This window comes from Narcine bancroftii, chromosome 10 (genome assembly GCF_036971445.1).
Source record: "Narcine bancroftii isolate sNarBan1 chromosome 10, sNarBan1.hap1, whole genome shotgun sequence".
In the NCBI taxonomy this organism is placed as follows: domain Eukaryota; kingdom Metazoa; phylum Chordata; class Chondrichthyes; order Torpediniformes; family Narcinidae; genus Narcine; species Narcine bancroftii.
Genome location: NC_091478.1, coordinates 47314100 through 47333612, shown reverse-complemented (window position 1 = coordinate 47333612; position 19513 = coordinate 47314100). Strand labels below are relative to the sequence as shown.

Below are 19513 nucleotides of genomic sequence, written 5' to 3'. Positions count from 1 at the left end.
CCACAACCTCTCCAGCTCTACCCGCAATGACAGCACCCTCCTGGGTAGGACATGTGCCACATCTGCCCCCCGGCAGGATGCGAAGGAGGTGTGATGCAAGCTCAAGGAGCAGAAGTGCATCTTGAGACAAGGCGCAATCCACAGGATGGAACAATGGACACCAATCTCATTAATCGGCCTTCAAGCTAGTACTGACCTGGTTCACACACTGGCTCACAGGTGCAGCTGAACTGCTGAGCATTTCCAGCATTAGTCTCCCTCCTTCCCTCCTCCAACTATCGACGTGATCTACCATGTCGTTGTTTGGAGGGCACGCAAAAGCATTGAGGAGCCTGTAGAATATTGAAGCTATTTTAAGAAAATAAATTCTCCAGACTCAGTGCATGTGAATAGGCCTCTTCCAGCCTCTAGGCTGCATGTAAAAAGCTGAATATCCATGTCTTTCTTTTTTGTAGTCGGTGATTTGTAAGCTCAGAGGAGGAAATATGGCTTGTGCAACATGGCACTGGCCACTCTCCCTCTTCATCTCCCTTGCATGTAAATCATTTTACTTTCTAGCAAGTACCTTCAAAGACCTCTGTACCACCCCGCACACAGCATCTTGCCCCGTCGGGGAAGAGATCCAGGAATATCAAAGCCAGCACCACAAGGCTGAGGAACAGCTTCTTCCCACGGGCAGCGAGAATGCTGAATGACCAAAGGAACTGCTCACACTAATCCTCCAAAACTCTCATTTGTACAAAACAATAGTTATTTATTTGTATTGATTAAATACTTGTCCTGCCTTGTGTCTGGTTGAGTGTCTGTATGTTTTTGCACTGAGGACCAGAGAACGGTGTTTCATCAGGTTGTACTGGTACAGATGACAATAAACTTGACAACTAAATTTGTTGAAATGTATTAAGTGAGGATATTTATTCTCAGTGAATTCGGGAGACTTTAAAGTGAGCATGAATGGTACACAGCATGCCAGATATCGTCCGACCACAACCAACAGAATTTCAGTCAGACCTTCTTAACTCTTTTACTCGAAGCCTCTTGCAATGAAATCCCTCCCCATTCCCTTCGTCTGCCATATCCTCAGGTAGCTTCTCACCATTCGACTCACAATTTGCTCTGTTATTCAGCTTTGTAGTCAGCACACGTGGACAAGAATGTAAGGAACAGGAGCAGGAGCCGGTCATCTGGCCCGTCGAGCCGGCCACGCCGTTCAGGCCGTGATCTCAGCTCCACTTCCCTGCCTTTCTCCCATTCATTATTCGAGCAGCTGCTGAGCAGCGGGCACCACAGCCCCTACCGCAAGGCACTGCTCTGGCTACAGCTTCACAAACACAAAAATCACCCCGCACTCCAATTGCCTTCTGTGCATGGTGGAGGAACTGCTTCCCCCAGAGGGGAAAGAATAGGTGCCATTCTCATCCCAAGTCACTGTGAGAGAGATTTTTGTTACTGATGCGAAACAGGCCAGTAAGTGGTTTAAATATAAAAATTTAAATTAAATTTAAACATACAGCGCAGTAACAGCCCTTCAGCCCACAAGTCCGTGCCACCCAATTATACACCATCGATATACAACCCCTGGTAAATTTCGAAGAGTGGGAGGAAACCTGCGCCCCTGGGGAAATCCCACGTAGACACGGGGAGAAGGTACAAACTTCTTACAGACAGCGCGGGATTCGATCCCCGGTCCAGATCGCTGGCGGTGTAACAGCGCTGCGCAAACCGTGCCACCCTGTGGTTCCAAGTTCACAGTCGGATCAGGCATGACCTTACTGAATGGAGGAGCAGGTCCAGGGGGCTGACTCCTGTTTCCAGTTCTTGGGTTATGCTCTTGTGTGTTCAGATCAGTTCATAACCCACTCACCCAAGGGCCATAATTCTTTTTTTCAGTAACCTGTGGCATGGAACCTAATTAAATCTCACTCCCTAACCCACATCAAGAGAGCTAAGATGGAGATTGTACACAGTTTATGTCCCTTGGGGTAAACACCTCCAACGACCTGGGCTGGTCTACCCACAATGATGCAACAATGACATGGCGTGTCACCAGCACCCTCCAGGTGCACCACTAAGAGTATTCAGGTGCATCTCTGCACGGTCGCTGCATGGCGGGGACCGACCGGCTCCGTGCATCGCTGCACGGCGGGGACCGACCGGCTCCGTGCTGCGCTGCACGGCGGCGACCGACCGGCTCCGTGCAGCGCTGCACGGCGGCGACCGGCTCGAGCATTAGTGCACAGTGGGGACCGGCTCCATGCATCACTGCATGGTGGGGACCTGCTGCACCTAAGATTGTAAGAAACTGCAGAAGGTTGTGATTATGGCTCAGACGTCATGATGGGGACTGTGAGAGCTGGACTGTAAACAAGAAGGGGAGTAGTTTCAAGCAGTTTAAAAGCAGTGGAGAGTTAGGTCCTCATTTAAATCTCTCCACTGCCCAATTAGCTGTAGCCAATATAAAGAAGGGAAGTTCAAATGGCCAGTATGGAGCAGCACAGTGGTGTGAAAGTTTTTGGCTTGAGAGGCCTTGATGAACAGAGGGTAAAGGCTGTGGTAAAGGAAAGCCCAGGTAGGATCTTTGCATAGTAGTAGAATGGACAGTGGGTTCTCCGATTGCAGGATGTGGGAAATCTGAGAGCACATTGTCCTTGATGACTACACCTGCAAGAGATGCATTCAGCTGCAGCTACTGGAAGACTGAGTTAGAGCACTATTGCTGAATGAACCTCCAGATCATTCAGGAAGCAGAGGGGATGATAGGCAGGAGTTATAGGGAGATAGTCACACCCAAGAGACAGGTAACTGGGTGACTGTCAGGAGAGGGAAGGAGGTCAGTGCAGAGAGCCCCTGTGGCTGTTTCCTCTCAACAATAAATATACTGTTGGAGGGGGACATTTTATCCAATTTGTAGTGGTCAGGTCTCTGGCACAGAGTCTCACCCTTTGGCTGAGAGGAGAAGTGGGGAGGAAAGGAGGGCTATAGTGATAGGGGATTTAATGGTTAGGTGAATAGATTAGGAGGTTCTGTGAACAAGATAGAGGCTCCCAGGTGCCAGGGTCAGGGATGTCTTTGATAGAGTTCACAGCATTCTCAAGCAGGAGGGTGAGAAACTGGATCTCGTGTCCACGTGGGGACAAGTGACATAGATAGGAGAAGGGATGAGGTCCTAAAGAGGGAATACAAGGAGTTAGGAAGGAAGCTGAAAAGCAGGACCTTGAGGGTGGTCATCTCAGGATTGCTGCCTGTGCCACCACGTGCCAGAGAGGGGAGAAATAAGGAAGTTGTGGCAGATGAAGGTGTGGCTGAAGAATTGGTGCAGAGGTTCAGATTTGTGGATTTTGGGATCTCTTCTAGGGAAGGTCTGTCCTGTACAAAAAGGTCAGGCTGCGCCTGCACTGGAGCGGAACCAATATCCTGCAGGCAGGTTTGCTCGAGCTGTTGGGGAGGGTTTAAACTAGTTGGAATGAGAATGGGAGGCCAGAGAATCGAGCAGAAGGTGGAAAGGTTGATGCAATGTGTTGTGGGATTGTGAGGAAGGACAGGCAGAGGAGGAAGCAGAAATGTAGTCAGTTAGAGGGTTTGAAATGTGTCTATTTCAATGCAAGGAGTTTTGGGAATAAAGGAGATGACCTTGGAGCATGGATCAGTACTTGGAACTACGCACAGACTTGGCTGATGCAAGGACAGGACTGGCTGATGCAGTTACTGGGGTTTAGAAGTTTTAAAAGGGATAGGATAGGAGGCAAAAAATAGTTGGGGGGAGAGAGGGTAGTATTAATATTCAGGGATAGTATCAGTTGCAAAAAAGGAGGTCACTCTGAAATCCTGGAGGAGCTCAGCTGGTCTTTGTCCAGAGGAGACAAAGATATGTTGTCAGTGTTTCAGGCCTGAGCCCTTCTTCAAGGAATAAGCAGAAAAACAGGAAATAGCAGAATACAGACAGTGCTGGCTGGGAGAGGTATCCAGACCAATGAGAAAGGTGTTAATTGGATAGGAGAAGGGGAAAGGTGAGAATTGGTCAATTCTGTGTGAAAGGAGACAGGAAGAGAGACAGAGCTGGGGAAAAGCAATGAGGGAAGGAGTGGGGTTTAACAAAAGCCAGAGAAGTCTATATTAATGCCATTCAGTTAGAGGGTGACTGGATGGAAAATGAGGTGTTGTTCCTCCAATTTGTGGGTGGTCTCAGTCTGGCCGTGCATGAGACCATGAGGGAATGGGACAGAATTGAAATGGGTGGCCACTGGGAGATCCACACTATTTCAGTGGACAGAGCTGAGCGGCTTAACAAAGCGATCTCCAAGAAGGATTCCTGACGTGGTGTATGGACCAGCCAACTAGAGGAGAGGCCTTACTGGATCTAGTTCTGGGGAATGAACCTGGTCAGATGGTGGATCTCTCAGTGGGGGAGCATTGCGGTGAGAGTGGCCGCAACTCTGAGCTTTAGCTACGGACAAGGATAAAAAGAGAGAAAAAGGTAAACTAGGGGGAGAAAACTAGGAGCCGATGTTCTCAGGAGAAAGCACAGAGGAAATGTGGAGGATGTTTATGGACCACTTACACAGGATTCTGGATTGGTTTGTCCCACTGGGATAAGGAAAGATGGTAGGAAATTGGAACCGTGGTTGACAAAACAGGTGAGGCAGCGAGTTAAGAGGAAGAAGGAAGCATATATTAGAACAGTGGTTCTCAACCTTTTTCTTTCCACTCACATACCACTTTAAGTATTCCCTATTCCATGGGTGCTCTGTGATTAGGAAGGGATTGCTTAAAGTGGTATGTGGGTGGAAAGAAAAAGTTTTAAAACCACTGTTTTAATCGTACCTAATTGGCTCGTTATGTGCATGGTTTCATAAAACCAAAGGAAATGGGTTAATGACAATTTTTCTCAAGCAAAATATTTCAGTAACAATTGGGTCTAGAGCAGTGGTTCTCAACCTTCCCTTTCCAATCACATACCACCTTAAGCAATCCCTTACTAATCAGAGAGCACCGATGGCGTAGGGATTACTTAAAGTGGTATTTGAGAAAGGTTGAGAACCACTGAGTTAGAATAAAAACAGGAATGGCTCATGAGAAGTATGTGGTAGCCAAGAAGGAGGTTAGGGTAGGACTTGGGAGAGCTAGAAAAGGGCAAGAGGAGCCCTTGGCAAGTAGGATTAAGGAAAACACCAAGAACGTGAAGAACAAAAAGATGACTAGAGCGAAAGTAGGGCTGCTTAAGGATAAAGAAGGTTGGGAAGGTCCTAAATGAATACTTTGCTTCAGTGTTCACCAGAGGAAAGGACCTTGGTCAATGCTAGGTCAGAATAGAACAGGCTTGTATGCTGGACTGTGTTGGCATTAAGAAAGAGGAAGTGCTCAATCTTCTTAAAAACATTAGGATTGATAAATCCCCAGAACTGGATGAGATATAGAAACATAGAAAATAGGTGCAGGAGGAGGCCATTTGGCCCTTCAATCCTACACTGCCATTCAATATGATCATGGCTGATCAGTACCCAGTTCCTGTCTTCTCCCCATACCCCCTGATCCCCTTAGCCACAAGGGCCAAATCTAACCTACTTTTAAATATTGACAAGGAATTGGCCTCAACTACTTCCTGTGGCAAAGAATTCCACAGATCCACCACCCTCTGCGAGAAGAAATTTTTCCTCATCTCAGTCCTAAAAATTTTATGTTTCTATAAGATCCCCCCTCATTCTTCTAAATTCCAGAGAATACTAGTCTAGTCTATCCAACCTTTCTTCATATGCAAGTCCTTCTATCCCTGGTATTAGTCTTGTGAATCATCTCTGCACCCCCACCATGATGATGATGTCCTTCCTCAGATAAGGAGACCAAAACTGCATGTAGTACTCTAGGTGTGGTCCCTACTCCTGTACTCAAATCCTCTTGCTATGAATACCAACATAGCATTCGCCTTCCTCACCACCTGCTGCACCTGCATGCCCACTTTCAATACCACAAGTTGCTATAGAAATGGAGGGAAGAGATAGCTGGGGACATTGGCAATTATCTTTGTGTTCTCCTAGGCCACAGGGAATGTAACAGAGGATTGGAGAATGGCAAATGTGGTCCCCTTGTTTAAAAAAAGTAATAGGGAAAATCTTGGGAATTATAGACCAGTGAGTCTTGCATCACTGGTGTGTAAACTAATGGAGACAATTATTAAGGGCATAATTTTTCAGCATTTGGAGAAGTACAGTCTACTCAGGGATAGTCAGCATGGCTTTGTGAAGGGAAGGTCATGTCTCACGGGCCTAATTGTGTTTTTGAGGAGGTAACAAAAGGCATTAATGAAGGTAGGGCAGTAGATGTGGTCTGTATGGACTTTAGTTAGGCAACTGACAAGGTCCCTCAGAGTTGCTCAGCAAGTCTGAGGATGGGATCCATGGAACCCTCGCCATGTGGATACAGAATTGGCTTGCATGTAGAAAGCAGAGAGCAGTAGTTGAAGGAAAGTATTCTGCCTGGAGGTCAGTGACTAGTGGAGTTCCGCAGGGATCTGTTCTGGGACCCCTGCTCTTTTGTGATTTTTAAAAAAAATATATATATAAATGACCTGGATGAGGATTTAGAGGGATGGATCTGCAAGTTTGTGGATGATACAAAAGTTGGAGGAGTTATGGATGGAGCTGAAGGTTGTTGTAGGTTACAAAATAATTTAGACGGGATGCAGAGTTAGGAGGTGATACCTCCTATTGTGCTCAATTATGTTCACCTCATTATTAGGAAGGTTGAGGAAACTGAGATGAAACTGAAACTGAGGTGCAGAGATGCTGCCTGGATTGGAAAACAAGATGTACAAGGCTAGGTTAGCAGAGCTGAGACTTATCTCTTAAGAGTGTAGGATGAGAAGAGACTTGATAGAGGTCTACAAGATTATGAGAGGCCTACACAGGGTGGACAGCCAGCATCTGTTTCCCAGGGCAGGATCAGCAAACATCAGAGGGCGTGTACAAAGTGAAGGGAGGGAAGTTTAGGGGAGATGTCAGGGGTAAGTTTTTTAACAGTTTTGGATGCCTGGAATGCCTTGCCAGGAATGGTGGTGGAAGCTGAAACATTAGGGGGATTTAAGAGACTCTTAGATACATTGAAGGGAAAATAGAGGGTTATCTGGTGGGTTTAGTTTTTTCTGGGTGTAGATGGGGGCTGAAGGGCCTGCACTGTGCTGTAATGTTCTAAACAACCCCTCCTGTCTAATGAATCCATCTGCACTTCCTGCTGCCTGGGAAAAGCACCCAACATTAAAATACTTATATGACCCTAGTCACACACCTTTCACTCCACCCACCCACCATCGGGAAGAAGATTCACGAATCAGGTGGGAGTAGGGTGGCATGGTTAGCGAATGCTGTTACAGCGCCAGTGCTCAGGACCGGGCTTCGAATCCCGTGCTGTCTGTAAGGAGTTTGTAAGTTCTCCCTATGTCTGAGGGGGTTTTCCCCGGGGGCTCCAGTTTCCTTCCACCCTTTAAAAACATACCAGAGTGTAGGTTAATTTGGGTGGCATGGAACTCGTGGGCCTGTTACCATGCTGTACATGTAAATTTCTTTTTTTTTTTAAAAGTGAGATCACACACCACCTCATTCAAGGTCTGTTTTCTTTCCCAACATTATCAAACTCCTTAATGAAGCGCACACCAGTAAAATTCTTGCTGCCATTGCATTGAACTGAGGGATCTCCTTCTCTAGAACACTGCCCTTCTGTATTGTGCCTTGTACTATATATCAGATGTCCAATGGGTCTCCTCACAAACTGTCACTGAATCTTGGTGCATGGGAAGACCACTATTTACTTGAAATCCTGAAAAACACATCCACAATTGATCCGTTTCCATGACTGGCTTCATTTTATCTATGATTTTGCTCATCTCTTTATGCTCACAAGCTCAGACTCTGCAAACATATTGCAGGATGAATTCAGTACAAGCAGGCATCTCACCTGATCCATCGGGAGTCGACCTAACAAAGGTGGGCAACATTTTGACTGTTGCTGTTGGATTAGTGTCCCTTCCAAGACCCTTCTCCATCTCCGTCCTGAACCGTGCCATGATATCGAGTAGTGTTTCATCGGAGAGACGTGCAGCGTAGAGATATTTGTCAATCTGTTGAAAAATGCAAATGTTTCATCTCGTTATAGTCACAGCTGAGGTCCCTTCCTGAACAAGAGGAATTTAAGTGCCCACTGGCAAATGCCATTACATGGAATAGGATGAGTTGCCACAGGAACTGTCCCAGGACTTGTCGCTAAATCTCCTCCCTTTTGGAAGCCTGAGCATTGCTGGGAGTCATCTCCTGACTTCTGAAAGTGCAAGGGTGCTGCGTGTTTCCTTGCCACAATATATCCATACCATATAGACAAACACTCCTGCAATCTCACTAAAGATGGACTTGCATGAGTCTGTGGAACCAGCTGCCAGAGGATGTGATATACAGGGCAGAGACAATGTAATGTTTAAAAGATACATGGACAAGAAAGGTTTAAGAGTTGTAGCACTCGTTTCATTGGCATGGACAAATTGGGTGGTTTGGACTTAAAGCTTTGAACGTCAGAGGTGGGGAAATCCTCTTTTCATTTTGCCTATGATAATTAAAACAATTTCACTTGGTCAGTTTCAGTCCAACATGCATTGGCAAGTGAAAGAATCTGAGACAACTCCATGAGCCCCACAACAGGCTGGAAGGCAGTACCATTGCTTTACAAAAACGTCTGGTCTGACGAAAAGGGAGTGGTTTAAAGGACCCAGCGAACCATCAACTGGCATAAAGATGGTGCATAGAGGAGCAAGGAGGGGGGGAGGGGAGGTGAATCCCAGAACAGTTCAGAGACTAATTCTGCCATAAATGCAGGTAGATCCGTCTAAATCCTAACAGCAAAAGCACAACATGCTGCGGAAGGTCAGCAGTGTCCTTGATGGAGCAAAAAGCGGTGTCGACAGGATGTGGTGATTCCCTTCACCCCCCCCCCCACCCCTGTTGGACTTCAGCTGCAGACTTTCGGATGAGTTGACTCCGAGCTTTCCCAATTCCCTTACAATGACTGACCCCACTGCGATGCCTGTCCCTGGGGGAAATGACTGGCTGTTTCAACCGTGTCGTTGAGACCAGTTGAGAATAGACTGCATGCAGCTCGGCCCCGCTGGGAAGTCCCTGCTCCCGTTGTCGGGGATGCAGATCATTCGGGCCAGGCGTTCAACGCCCAAAACGAGACTTCGCGGGCAGCAGCTGAACGCGTTTGAAACAGGAATCCAAGCCAAGACACAGTGTGTGGGAAAGCGAGAGGAGAGGAGAGGGAAGGGGGATCCCCCCAACCCACACTGAAGGCTTCCCCCCCCCTCCCAACCCACCTTGAAAGGAGACCCCAAACCACCCTGAAGGCTCTCCCTCATCCACCTTGAAGGGAGACCCCAAACCATCCTGAAGGCTCCCCCCCCCCCAACCCATCCTGAAGGCTCCCCCCCAACCCATCCTGAAGGCTCCCCCCCAACCCATCCTGAAGGCTCCCCCCCAACCCATCCTGAAGGCTCCCCCCCAACCCATCCTGAAGGCTCCCCCCCAACCCATCCTGAAGGCTCCCCCCCAACCCATCCTGAAGGCTCCCCCCCAACCCATCCTGAAGGCTCCCCCCCAACCCATCCTAAAGACTCCCCCCCAACTCACCCTAAAGGCTCCCCCCCAACTCACCCTAAAGGCTCCCCCCCAACTCACCCTAAAGGCTCCCCCCCAATCCACCCTAAAGGCTCCCCCCAACCCACCCTAAAGGCTCCCCCAACCCACCCTAAAGGCTCCCTTCCCCCCCCCCACCCACCTTGAAGGAAGACCCCAAACCACCCAGAAGGCCCCCCCAACCCACCCTAAAGGCTCCCCCAACCCACCCTAAAGGCTCCCTCTCTCTCTTTCTTTCTCCCCCCCCCCCCCCCCCCCCCAAGGCTCCCGACTTGGGAATAGAGAGGAAGCATTGAGCGCCGCGGGTCCGCCGCGGTCCCGAGATGAGTCCCGGGCGAGGGCGTGAGTGACCCCGCCACGCTGCTGTGAAGGACACTGCGGGCAGATGAAGGAAGCCATTACCGATCCTTTCCCAATTCCTCACACATCACGACAGCGGGCATCGAAATGGAAGGGGGAATCCCGCTGGGTCCTGGTCAGCCAGCGGAGCAGGGCCCTTTCCCCCCCCCCCCCCGTGTAGATTTCAGGGCTTCAATGTCACCCCAAAAGGAACCACCCGGCGCGACTGGGACGAGGAAGAAGGGCCGCTCACCTTCTTCACCTGATCGGCCTTCAGCTCCGTGAAGAAATAGGCCAGAACCTGGGCGGCGATCATCCTGAACAGGGGTTGGGGCACCGGAGTGTCCCGCTGCAAGTCCTTTACACTGCTCGGTGGTGGGGAGGGGGGGGGGGCGTGTGTGTATGTGCAGCCCCCGCGATCCTCCACCCCGCTCCGCCTCTCGTCCTGCGCCGATGCTGCTGCCGCCGCTCCGTTGGGCGGGGGGACGAGCCCAGCCCAGCGCAGCGCCGCGCCAACTCGCTTCCTGCTTGGCCGAGGCGACCCTCGGTAAGAGAGAGCTGCTCTTCTCCGCGCAGGAAGCTGTTCAGGTGGGGAGGGGGTGACTGGAGTCTTAGGGCACGTTCCTCACGTCCCAGAAACTAAATGCTGGCATCGGGTTCACACGATGCTGAGCTCAATGGCCACACGTTCCCCCCGAATTATGGAGCAGCACAGCAGGTCATCAACCCCCTCCCCCTCCCCCTCCCCAGTGTTACATTTGTCATAAAACCTCTTGAGAAAATGATTTGGCACCACGAATCCCCTCACTCTCTCCCGTGCACAAGACCCCCCTGGAATTGATGGACCAGTCTGACTGTAGGCAGAAACTCTTGTGAAGTAGGTCAGTTACTTGCAATGGAAACGTGAGTGGGAGATCAACAGCTGGCTGGCAGCTGAAAATTGAGAATGCATTAATACTGGGTAATACTGACCACAGCTGGGGTAGGGGAGGGAGTGTGCCCAACATTGACCTCCCAGTGCCCACCTTCATGGGAACCAGTGGGTGGGTGTCACCGGTTGTTGAGGGCCCTCCACCCCATGTGCTGAGAAGGATGGGTCTGGCCTATTGCCGCACCACGTCACCTCCTGTCAGACCCTGGCCAGTCTCTTACGAAACTGCCTTCGACCACAAACCCATCAGGTGCCATTCAGCGTGGGGCGTCCTGCAGATGCTGTGGAGCAGTTCATGGTGGATCACGCTGATGGTTTTCCCTGAGCAGAGAACAAGGTGACCAGGTACAGGAAAGAGTTTGGTAGCCAAGACAGCATCCACTCTCTCAATGTCAATAAGCCAAGGGAGTGGATCCTAGACTTTGGGAGAGTGGGTAATCCCCACACCCCTGTACACATCAATGGTGCCAGAGTGCAAAGAGTAGGTAGCCTCAAGTTCTTGGGAGTAAGTATCTTCAGTGACCTGACCTGGGGCAAGCACATTAATGTGATGGTCAAGAAAGCATGCCAACACCTCTACCTTCTGAAAAGACAAAGGAAGTTCAGCATGCCCCCCACACCCCATCCCTCAACACCTTCCTACAGGTGCATCATCGAGAGCAGTCATGTATGCTGCACTTCCGCGGGGTATGGGAGCTGCTCTGTTCATGGTTGGCAGAAGGGAGTGAATACAGTTCAGGCATAGCACAAACCTTCCTCGCCTCCAAGGACTCCATTGACATCTTCCGCTACCCAGGCAAGGCAGCCAACATACTGAAGGGCCCATCACACCCTGGACGCACTCTCCTCCCATCACTCTTGCTGAAATCACACACCAACAGGTTAAAAGACAGCTATCAGGCTCCTGAATGAGCCCCACAACAGTGCCTTCATGCTGCCCTTGCTTTGTCCCGATTGTTTTTTTTTCTCTTTTCTCAGTTCTCTGAAACTCAGCACATGTACTTCCATATTATATGTCTGTGTGAAAATTAGAGTTCCTGCTCATGGAAGAACCCTTCGCACTCCACCAGGTATAAACTTAAACAAGGCAATTTGGCAGGTTGCCTCATCAGCGAACCACACGTACAAACACCAGAACCTCACTTGGCTGACAGTGACAAAGACCCCACCTGATCCTTCCCACGTGGTCGGACTTCTTCTCCCCCAGAGCCAACTGCAATGAGGTCGAGATGATTGCCTCGCTCTTTCAGGACCTTGCATCTATAAAGAAGGTCTGGGAAGGATTGAAGATTCCCTGTAAGGGATTTTTCCAGCCAGCTGTGCAGCTCAGGATTCACTGATCTACCAGCTGTTCCTGAGATGCAGACCAAGGCAAACGGATAATGGAAGATTATCTACTTTGTTAAAAGCTCACTTACTTGAACTTTGATTTGCTTAAAGCTAGTACAACGAGATGTCGGTAAATCAATACTGCCACATTTCAGGCTGCATGTGTGCACAATAAGAGATGCATTGAGCCTTGGTGCAGTTGATGCAAGTGCTTTGTGGGAAAGGATACACAAACCATTCCCACACCATCATGTCTGTCTATGGCCTCATGCACTGTCATATCACGTTCACCTACAAAATATAGGAAAACACCTCAAATTCCATCTTGGCAGACTCCAACCCAAGAGCATTAACATCAATTTCTCCAATTTCCATTAATCTTCTCTCTTTCCTGGCCCCTCTGCCGTCTTTCCTCCACCTCCCCATGCTCTTCCCTTCCCTTTTCTATCAGTGTTACCCTCTCTCCATCTGTTTTTCCTCTTCCACTCTCCCACCTGTAATCTCTTACCTGTTGGGCTGTGCTCCTCCCCACTGCCCCTTCCTCTCCTCCCCTCCCCCCACCTTTTTATTCAGGTGTCTACCTGATTTTTTTTGCTTATAACTGAGGAAGGGTCCAGGCCCGAAACATTGATGCTGAAAAGACTCTGCTGAATACATCTTCAATATGTGCCCGACTTTCATTAATCCAATTCAAAGTGGTGCATCGTGTCCAAAGATAAGCTAGCTTTTCTAATATTAAACCCACTTACACATCTGATATTGCTACAATGACACTCATTTTGGTCTTGTCTATCTTTAGAAATCTATTGGAAAAATGTTTAAAATCTTTTCAACTGTATTTCAGGTGGAGTTACGACCCAATCCAATAACTGCTCTCTGTGGGGTTATTGAATCAGATGTAGGGAGTTCTTCTGTACCTGCACAACAGACTGTGGCCTTCTCTACATTGTTGGCTCGAAGAGCCATCTTATTCAAATGGAAAGACTCTCGACCTCCAACAGTGTTGCAATAGTTTTCTCATATGTCCTAAGTTCAGAAAAATAAAATAGTTATCATGTATTTGACTCATCAGTGAAATTTGAAGATACATGGTGATCTTTTATGTCTTATTTTTATTTGAAGTAAATGTTTTTAATGTGAGAAGATGTACTCACCCTTCCAGATGAGTTAGAGTCTTACCTTTGTTTCTTGAATCACAGTATGAATCAAAAGCTACAAAATCTATGTAACCCTCAGGATAAGCTACTCAGATGTCTTTTTTTGTTAGTTTTCTTTTTTTAATAGAGTAGGTTAGATGAGTTTTTAAAATATATATATATATTTTCTGTCATCACGAGTGGAGTGCAGTGGAAGGGGACCGAGTTTATTCTGTTTGAAGTTTTATCTTGATATATTATACTGTATTTATTCTAAAAATCAGTTAAAAAGAAATAAATAAAAGGAAGGTGCTGAGTGACCCAGTTGAGTTTCCCCAGTACATTTGTGTATTGCAGTTTCAGGTCCTGTGGGCTCTGATTCCTGTGTAACAGCCCTGCAAACACTTGAAGGTTGTATTGTTCAAAGAAGCCACATTAGTGGCACTAGAGTCTAGTGGACAGAATGTACTACCATGAATAATGTGATTGTATTAACCTGATAGAATGTAATAAGCCGAAAAGCTTCAACTTGACACCATTGTGTGAAGATTGAACTACACTATTTATATCAAGGAAGCTTCATTTTGTATTTTTCTATTTATTTTTATGAACACAGTTTATTTTTGAAATTTAAAAAAAGACCGTGACCCTCCTCATTGTTGAATGCAGATTACACTATTCTGTCCAAGATTATTGCCAATAGGATCTCTAGGGGAGGTGATCGACCTGGACCAGACGTGCACTATAGCAAGTGCGAAAAATCTCTGACAGCCTTGCACCACTCAGGGACATCACTGCATCCACGAGGGAGAGGGGGCGGATATGGGCCTAGTCAACTTGGATCAGGTGAAGGCCTTAGACGGATTATCACATGATGGATGCGCTCTCTAAATGAATTTGGGAGGGAACCAGGAAATAGAGTCGCCTGTCACAAGAGTGAGGTCCTGACCTTTGGCCGCCAACCCTCTGTTCGTCGTCAGATCTCTGAAGGCAGAGCGTGTGGCAAGCATTGACTGGAGCCAGACGAATGAGGTAAAAACAGAAAATAGGTCCGTGTGAAAATCCATCAAAATATGTCAAATACCCAGTATATAACCTGAATTGAAGATAAAGAAATATTATTTATTTGAAGGATGTGTAATGATAGGTGAGAATAATTGGTGATCTCCCTGTCATTAACATTTCTGATAATCCTGCAGGTTGTCTGTAGGAAATAACTAGAAGTCTTATTCAGTGGCTCTTGCGACTGAAACTTGTCAACACCTTGGCTATGTTTTCTGGACTCCTGAAAACCTGTCCTTGTTGTCAGTACGAGCATTTCTGGAACTGGGCTTTTATTGCTGCTGTGTCATCACCACACTGCAGTGCTACTACTCACCTCTTGCTAACAAGGACCTGGAAATAAAGCCCTTAACCTTGCGGCCACTGCAATATTTGCCTGTCTAAGTTTGAAACATAAATGTAAAAATACAACAAGCTGAATCAACCAAAATTAAATCTTGCATTCTTTGAAGAGTTCCAAATTCCTGGCATGCTTTTTTATCACAAGTATTAACATGCACCTCATTTTTCAACATTCAGTTTTAAGAGTTTTTATTTTTTTTAAATGTCCTGAGTGAAAGTATATTCAATAAGTACATAAAAAGCAGACCATTGCTTTCTTTACATTGGTTGTATTGTTCAGTCCATGCATTTGTAGCGCAATCCGTTTGGCGCATTTGTTGTGTACAGGGCACCACTTGTGTGACCTCTGGGCTTCTGGACAGGAATGTAGCCCCTTAGTGGCTAGTGTCAGAAGGATCTCAAAGAACAGTCCTTCCCCACCATAGCATGTGTTCCACCAGCACTTCCTTATAGACATCTCGTGGTCCTGGAAGGCTCGTTCACCGAGCCAATAATTTTTTTTTAGCAGGACATGACCTTTGCCTCTATTTGAATCCCCAGGAGTAGCTGTCAGATCAGAGAAGCTCCTGTTACTCTCCTTCAGGGTGAGTTATGCAACCTTTTCCAGACCCTCTTTGCAAATCGACGGCCCACAGAGAGGTGGGTAATTGCTTCTCGTGGTCATAGCTGACCTCAGGGGAATAGTGCAGGGGGTAGTATTAAAGTGGAAAATACTAAGAAGCAGTGCTGGGCATCTTCTTGTATTAACGGGAGGTCTATTCAGGAGACTCATAACATCAGCAAGCAAACTGTCCTTGAAACTTGTGGTGTGTGTTTCTCCCTGATAGGGAGAGGAGTAAGTTTGACAGAGTGGGATGGGTCCTTTAATGTTTTTGAAGACAGCGGGAGGAATAGACGGAATTGCCGAAGGGGAGGATGCTTTTTGTGATGGCCTGGGCTGTGTTTACAATGCTTTGCAGTTTCTTAAAGTCTTGGGTAGATCAGTTGTGTTGCATCCAGATAGGATATTTTCCACAAAAATTCCATCTCTCTCTAAACCTTTCACATTCATGAATCTGTTCCAAATGTCTTTCAACTGTTGTAATTGTTCCTGTCTCAACCACTTCTGACACTTATTGCAACATCCAACACCCTCTGTGTGAAAAAGATGCCCCTAAGATCCTATTTTCATCTTTTCCCTCCTGTCTCCCCGACCTTGGGGAAAAGACTTAGGCTATCCACCCTATCTATGGCCCTCATTATTTGTAACCTCCATAAGGACAGCTCTCAGTCTCTTTTACTCCAGGCCATCCAGTCTCTCTGTTTCACTCAAGCCTTCGCCACTTTGGCTCCCTGTGCCACCACTTTCAGGAAACAATGGTCTTGAACCTCCAGATATCTCTGTCTTGCAACCCTTTCAAGGGCCCTGTTATTCGCTGTGTGCATCCTGCTGTAGTTTAACTTCCCAAAATGCATAACTTCCCTCTTGCCCAAGTTAAATTCCATCAGTCACTTTGTGGCCTAATTATTGCACAAATTGCTGTGCTTAAGGATGGTTGATTTGATTGGATAGCGAGAGCAAACCTATCACAGCATCTCAATACATGTTGACAAATCAATTCAAAGATCACATCTGTTTCACTTTATCTATGAAGTATTATAGAAGAAATGAATGACAAAAACACCAACTTCTCTCAGAGTTTGCCAAGCAAATTGTTCAAAGTCCTTTAGATTGGAAGATTTACCATCTCTTCAATTCACTATGGCAGATCCATCATTCTGTAAAGTGGAGATGAGAGTCTGGTGTGCAGCCTTTTACATAGCCACTTTCTTAAATTAGTATGGATTCTAAAAGATTTAGAATTATAAAATTATAATGAACTAATTGGTATCTCACATTAACAATTTTAGTCATACTATCTTTACATGAATTTCTCCAATTGTCTTGATTAATTACTATCCCTAAGTCTTTTTCCCATTTTAACCTAGATTTATGCAAATCTAATTAAGGCATTTTATTCTGTAATAATTTCAGATATAAATCCCTTCTTCCCACCATCTGTAAGTAAAATTTCAAATTTAGATTGTCTAGGCAATCATAAAGTATATTAAAAAATTATCCAATAATAAAGCTTTAATTTGATAATAACAAAAAAGAGTATTTGATAATATTTCATATTTTTCTTTCATTCTTTGAAAGGAAATAAAATAACCTGCTTCATAACAATCTTGCACAAATTTAATTCCCTTTTGGTCTCATAATTTCAAAAACTGATTACTGTATTAAGCATAAAATGAAAAAGCTTATTCTAATACAAAGTTATTTTACGAAATTTTACTTGTATGTCAATTACATCATTTATTTTATTCCATAATTCCAGTAAATGTGTCAAAATAAGTGAATTATAATTACATAATAGAATTCCATTTATAAATAAAATGATCCATCTTCGTCACACCAATTTGAGATAATTCAATATTTTCTCAAACAATGATTTTTCCAAATCAAACATTCCATTAATAAACTTTAATTGTGCCACTTTATAATAATTTTGAAAATTCAGAAGGTGTAAAAAAATCTCTTAATTCACATTTCCAGTTTAATTTTTGTAAAGATACCCTTACCATTTCATCTTTCCATAAAAACCTGCTCACAATAGAATTCAAATCTTTAAAATTTTTTGAGGAACCTTACAAGGAATAGATTGAAAAAGATATTGAATCCTAAGAAAAATATTCATCTTAATACAATAAACTCTACCAATCAAGGTTATTGGTAAATCCTTCCATCTTTTAAAATCTTTTTAAATTTTATAAAACAACAGTAAATAATTTAATTCATATAAATGATTAAAATTAATATCTACTTTAATACCTAAATATTTAATTTGATCCAACCATTTAAATTTAACAATACATTTACAAGTATAATCCACTTCAATTAATTACATAATCTCACTTTTTTCCCCAATTAATTTTATAACCAGATATTTCTGCATCCTGTTCCAACCTATGATGTAACCATTTTAAAGAATTCTGAGGTTCTGTAAGTATATTAAAACATTATCTGCAAATAAATTAATTTTAAATGTATCATAATTCATTTTAATACCATTAATATTATTATTATCTTGCCTTATTATCTGAGCCAAAGGTTCAATAACTAATGCAAGAAGCAGGCTTGTCTAGTAGATCTTTCCAATGTAAAAGGCAAAGATGTCTGCCCATTTGTCACAACTCTAGCAATAGGATTTTTAAATGAAACCTTCATCCAAACAAGAAATATTGGTCCAAATTTAAAAATTTCCCAAACTTTAAATGAAAGAAACTCCATTCTACTCTATCAAATGCCTTTTCTGCATCCAATGATATAACCAGTGGAAGGTTGGATTCCTCCCGAGAAATATGAATCAAATAAATCAATTTCACAATATTGTCTGCAGAATAATGATTTTTAATAAATCCAGCCTGGTCCAAATGAATCAAACCTGGTAAATATTTTACCAATCCCTTTGTTACAATTTTATCATCAACATTTAACAGTGAAATAGGTCTATAAGATCCAATGTTCAAAGGGTCCCAATCCTTTTTTAAGAATAACTGTAATAATTGCTTGAGAATAAGAATCCTGAAAAGAATGAACCTCCATTGCCTGTTTCAATACTTCCATCAATAAATAAATTAATAATTCTTGATTTTTTTTTTAAATAAAATTCAGAAGTAAAACCATCTTCACCTGGAGACTTCCTATTAGGTATAGATCGAAGTGCTTCTATAATCTCTCTATAAGTAAAGGGAGCATCCTATTCTTTAATATCCAAACTACTCAAAGAAGGAAAATGATGGTCAGATAAAAAAATTCAATTTTAACCTCATCTTTATCTAATTCATACATATATAATTTTACATAAAATTCCCTAAAATTCATTAATCACCTGAGGTTTATATGTAATCATTGAATCCTTTCTAATGGCATTTATTGTTCTTGAAACTTGTTGTCTTTATTTGTCAAGCTAAAACATTATGAGCTCTTTCCCCTAATTTATATCTTTGTTTAGTTCTCTGTAACAACTTCTTAAATTAATAAGTTTGTAATGAATTATATTTTAATTTCATATTAATCAAACATACATTTTTAATCTCTTGAATTCTGTTGTCAATCTTTTTATAAAATTTCTATCTTCTTTTCCAATTTATTACTTCAGATGAATATTGTTTCTTAATTTTAGATGTAAAACTAATAATTTGACCTCTTAAATATGCCTTCAAAGCATCCTATAAAACAAACTTACTATTAACTGAATCTGTATTTATTTTCAAAAATTGTTTATTTGATCCCTTATAAAATTCCAAAATTTTACATTTTTTAACAAGCAGAGTTGAATCTCCATTCGTATGTAGTATCAATCTTTTCTGAACCTGTACATGTTATTAATAAAAGAGAATGGTCTGACAATGTTCTACTCTTATATTCAGCAGATATGACACGACCTTGTAATTGCGCCAATATCAAAAATAAATCTATTCCAAAATACGAATCATGTCAAAACAAATAAAACAAAAATTCTTTCTCTTTAGGATTTAATCTCCTCCATATATCGACTAAATTCACTTCTTTCATTAACATTAACAACTGTTTTGCCATTTTAGTCCTAATTACTGTTTTTGGAGATTTATCCAATAATAGATCTAAATAACAATTAAAGTCACCCCCAATCATAACTTTT

The 19513-nt window shown here is 44.1% G+C and overlaps 1 protein-coding gene and 1 long non-coding RNA gene across 3 annotated transcripts in view; one reads left to right on the top strand and one right to left on the bottom strand.

Moving 5' to 3' along the window:
• The window catches only part of hk1 (hexokinase 1), a 107293-nt gene extending 96693 nt beyond the window's left edge, over positions 1-10600 (bottom strand). The window contains exons 1-2 of one of the 2 annotated variants that reach the window (XM_069900857.1): positions 10261-10600; positions 7945-8107 (exon numbers count right to left, since the gene is read on the bottom strand). In XM_069900857.1, the coding sequence (XP_069756958.1) occupies positions 7945-8107; positions 10261-10323 (226 nt within the window). In that variant the 5' untranslated portion in view covers positions 10324-10600. Of the gene's footprint in view, positions 1-7944; positions 8108-10260 lie in introns of those variants that run through there. The other variant, XM_069900858.1, reaches the window with a different exon arrangement.
• On the top strand, positions 9957-13350 carry LOC138744534 (uncharacterized). Its single transcript, XR_011345614.1, has 2 exons — positions 9957-10554; positions 13112-13350. It is a non-coding gene; the product is annotated as an uncharacterized lncRNA (long non-coding RNA).
• The last annotated feature ends 6163 nt before the right edge of the window (positions 13351-19513 follow it).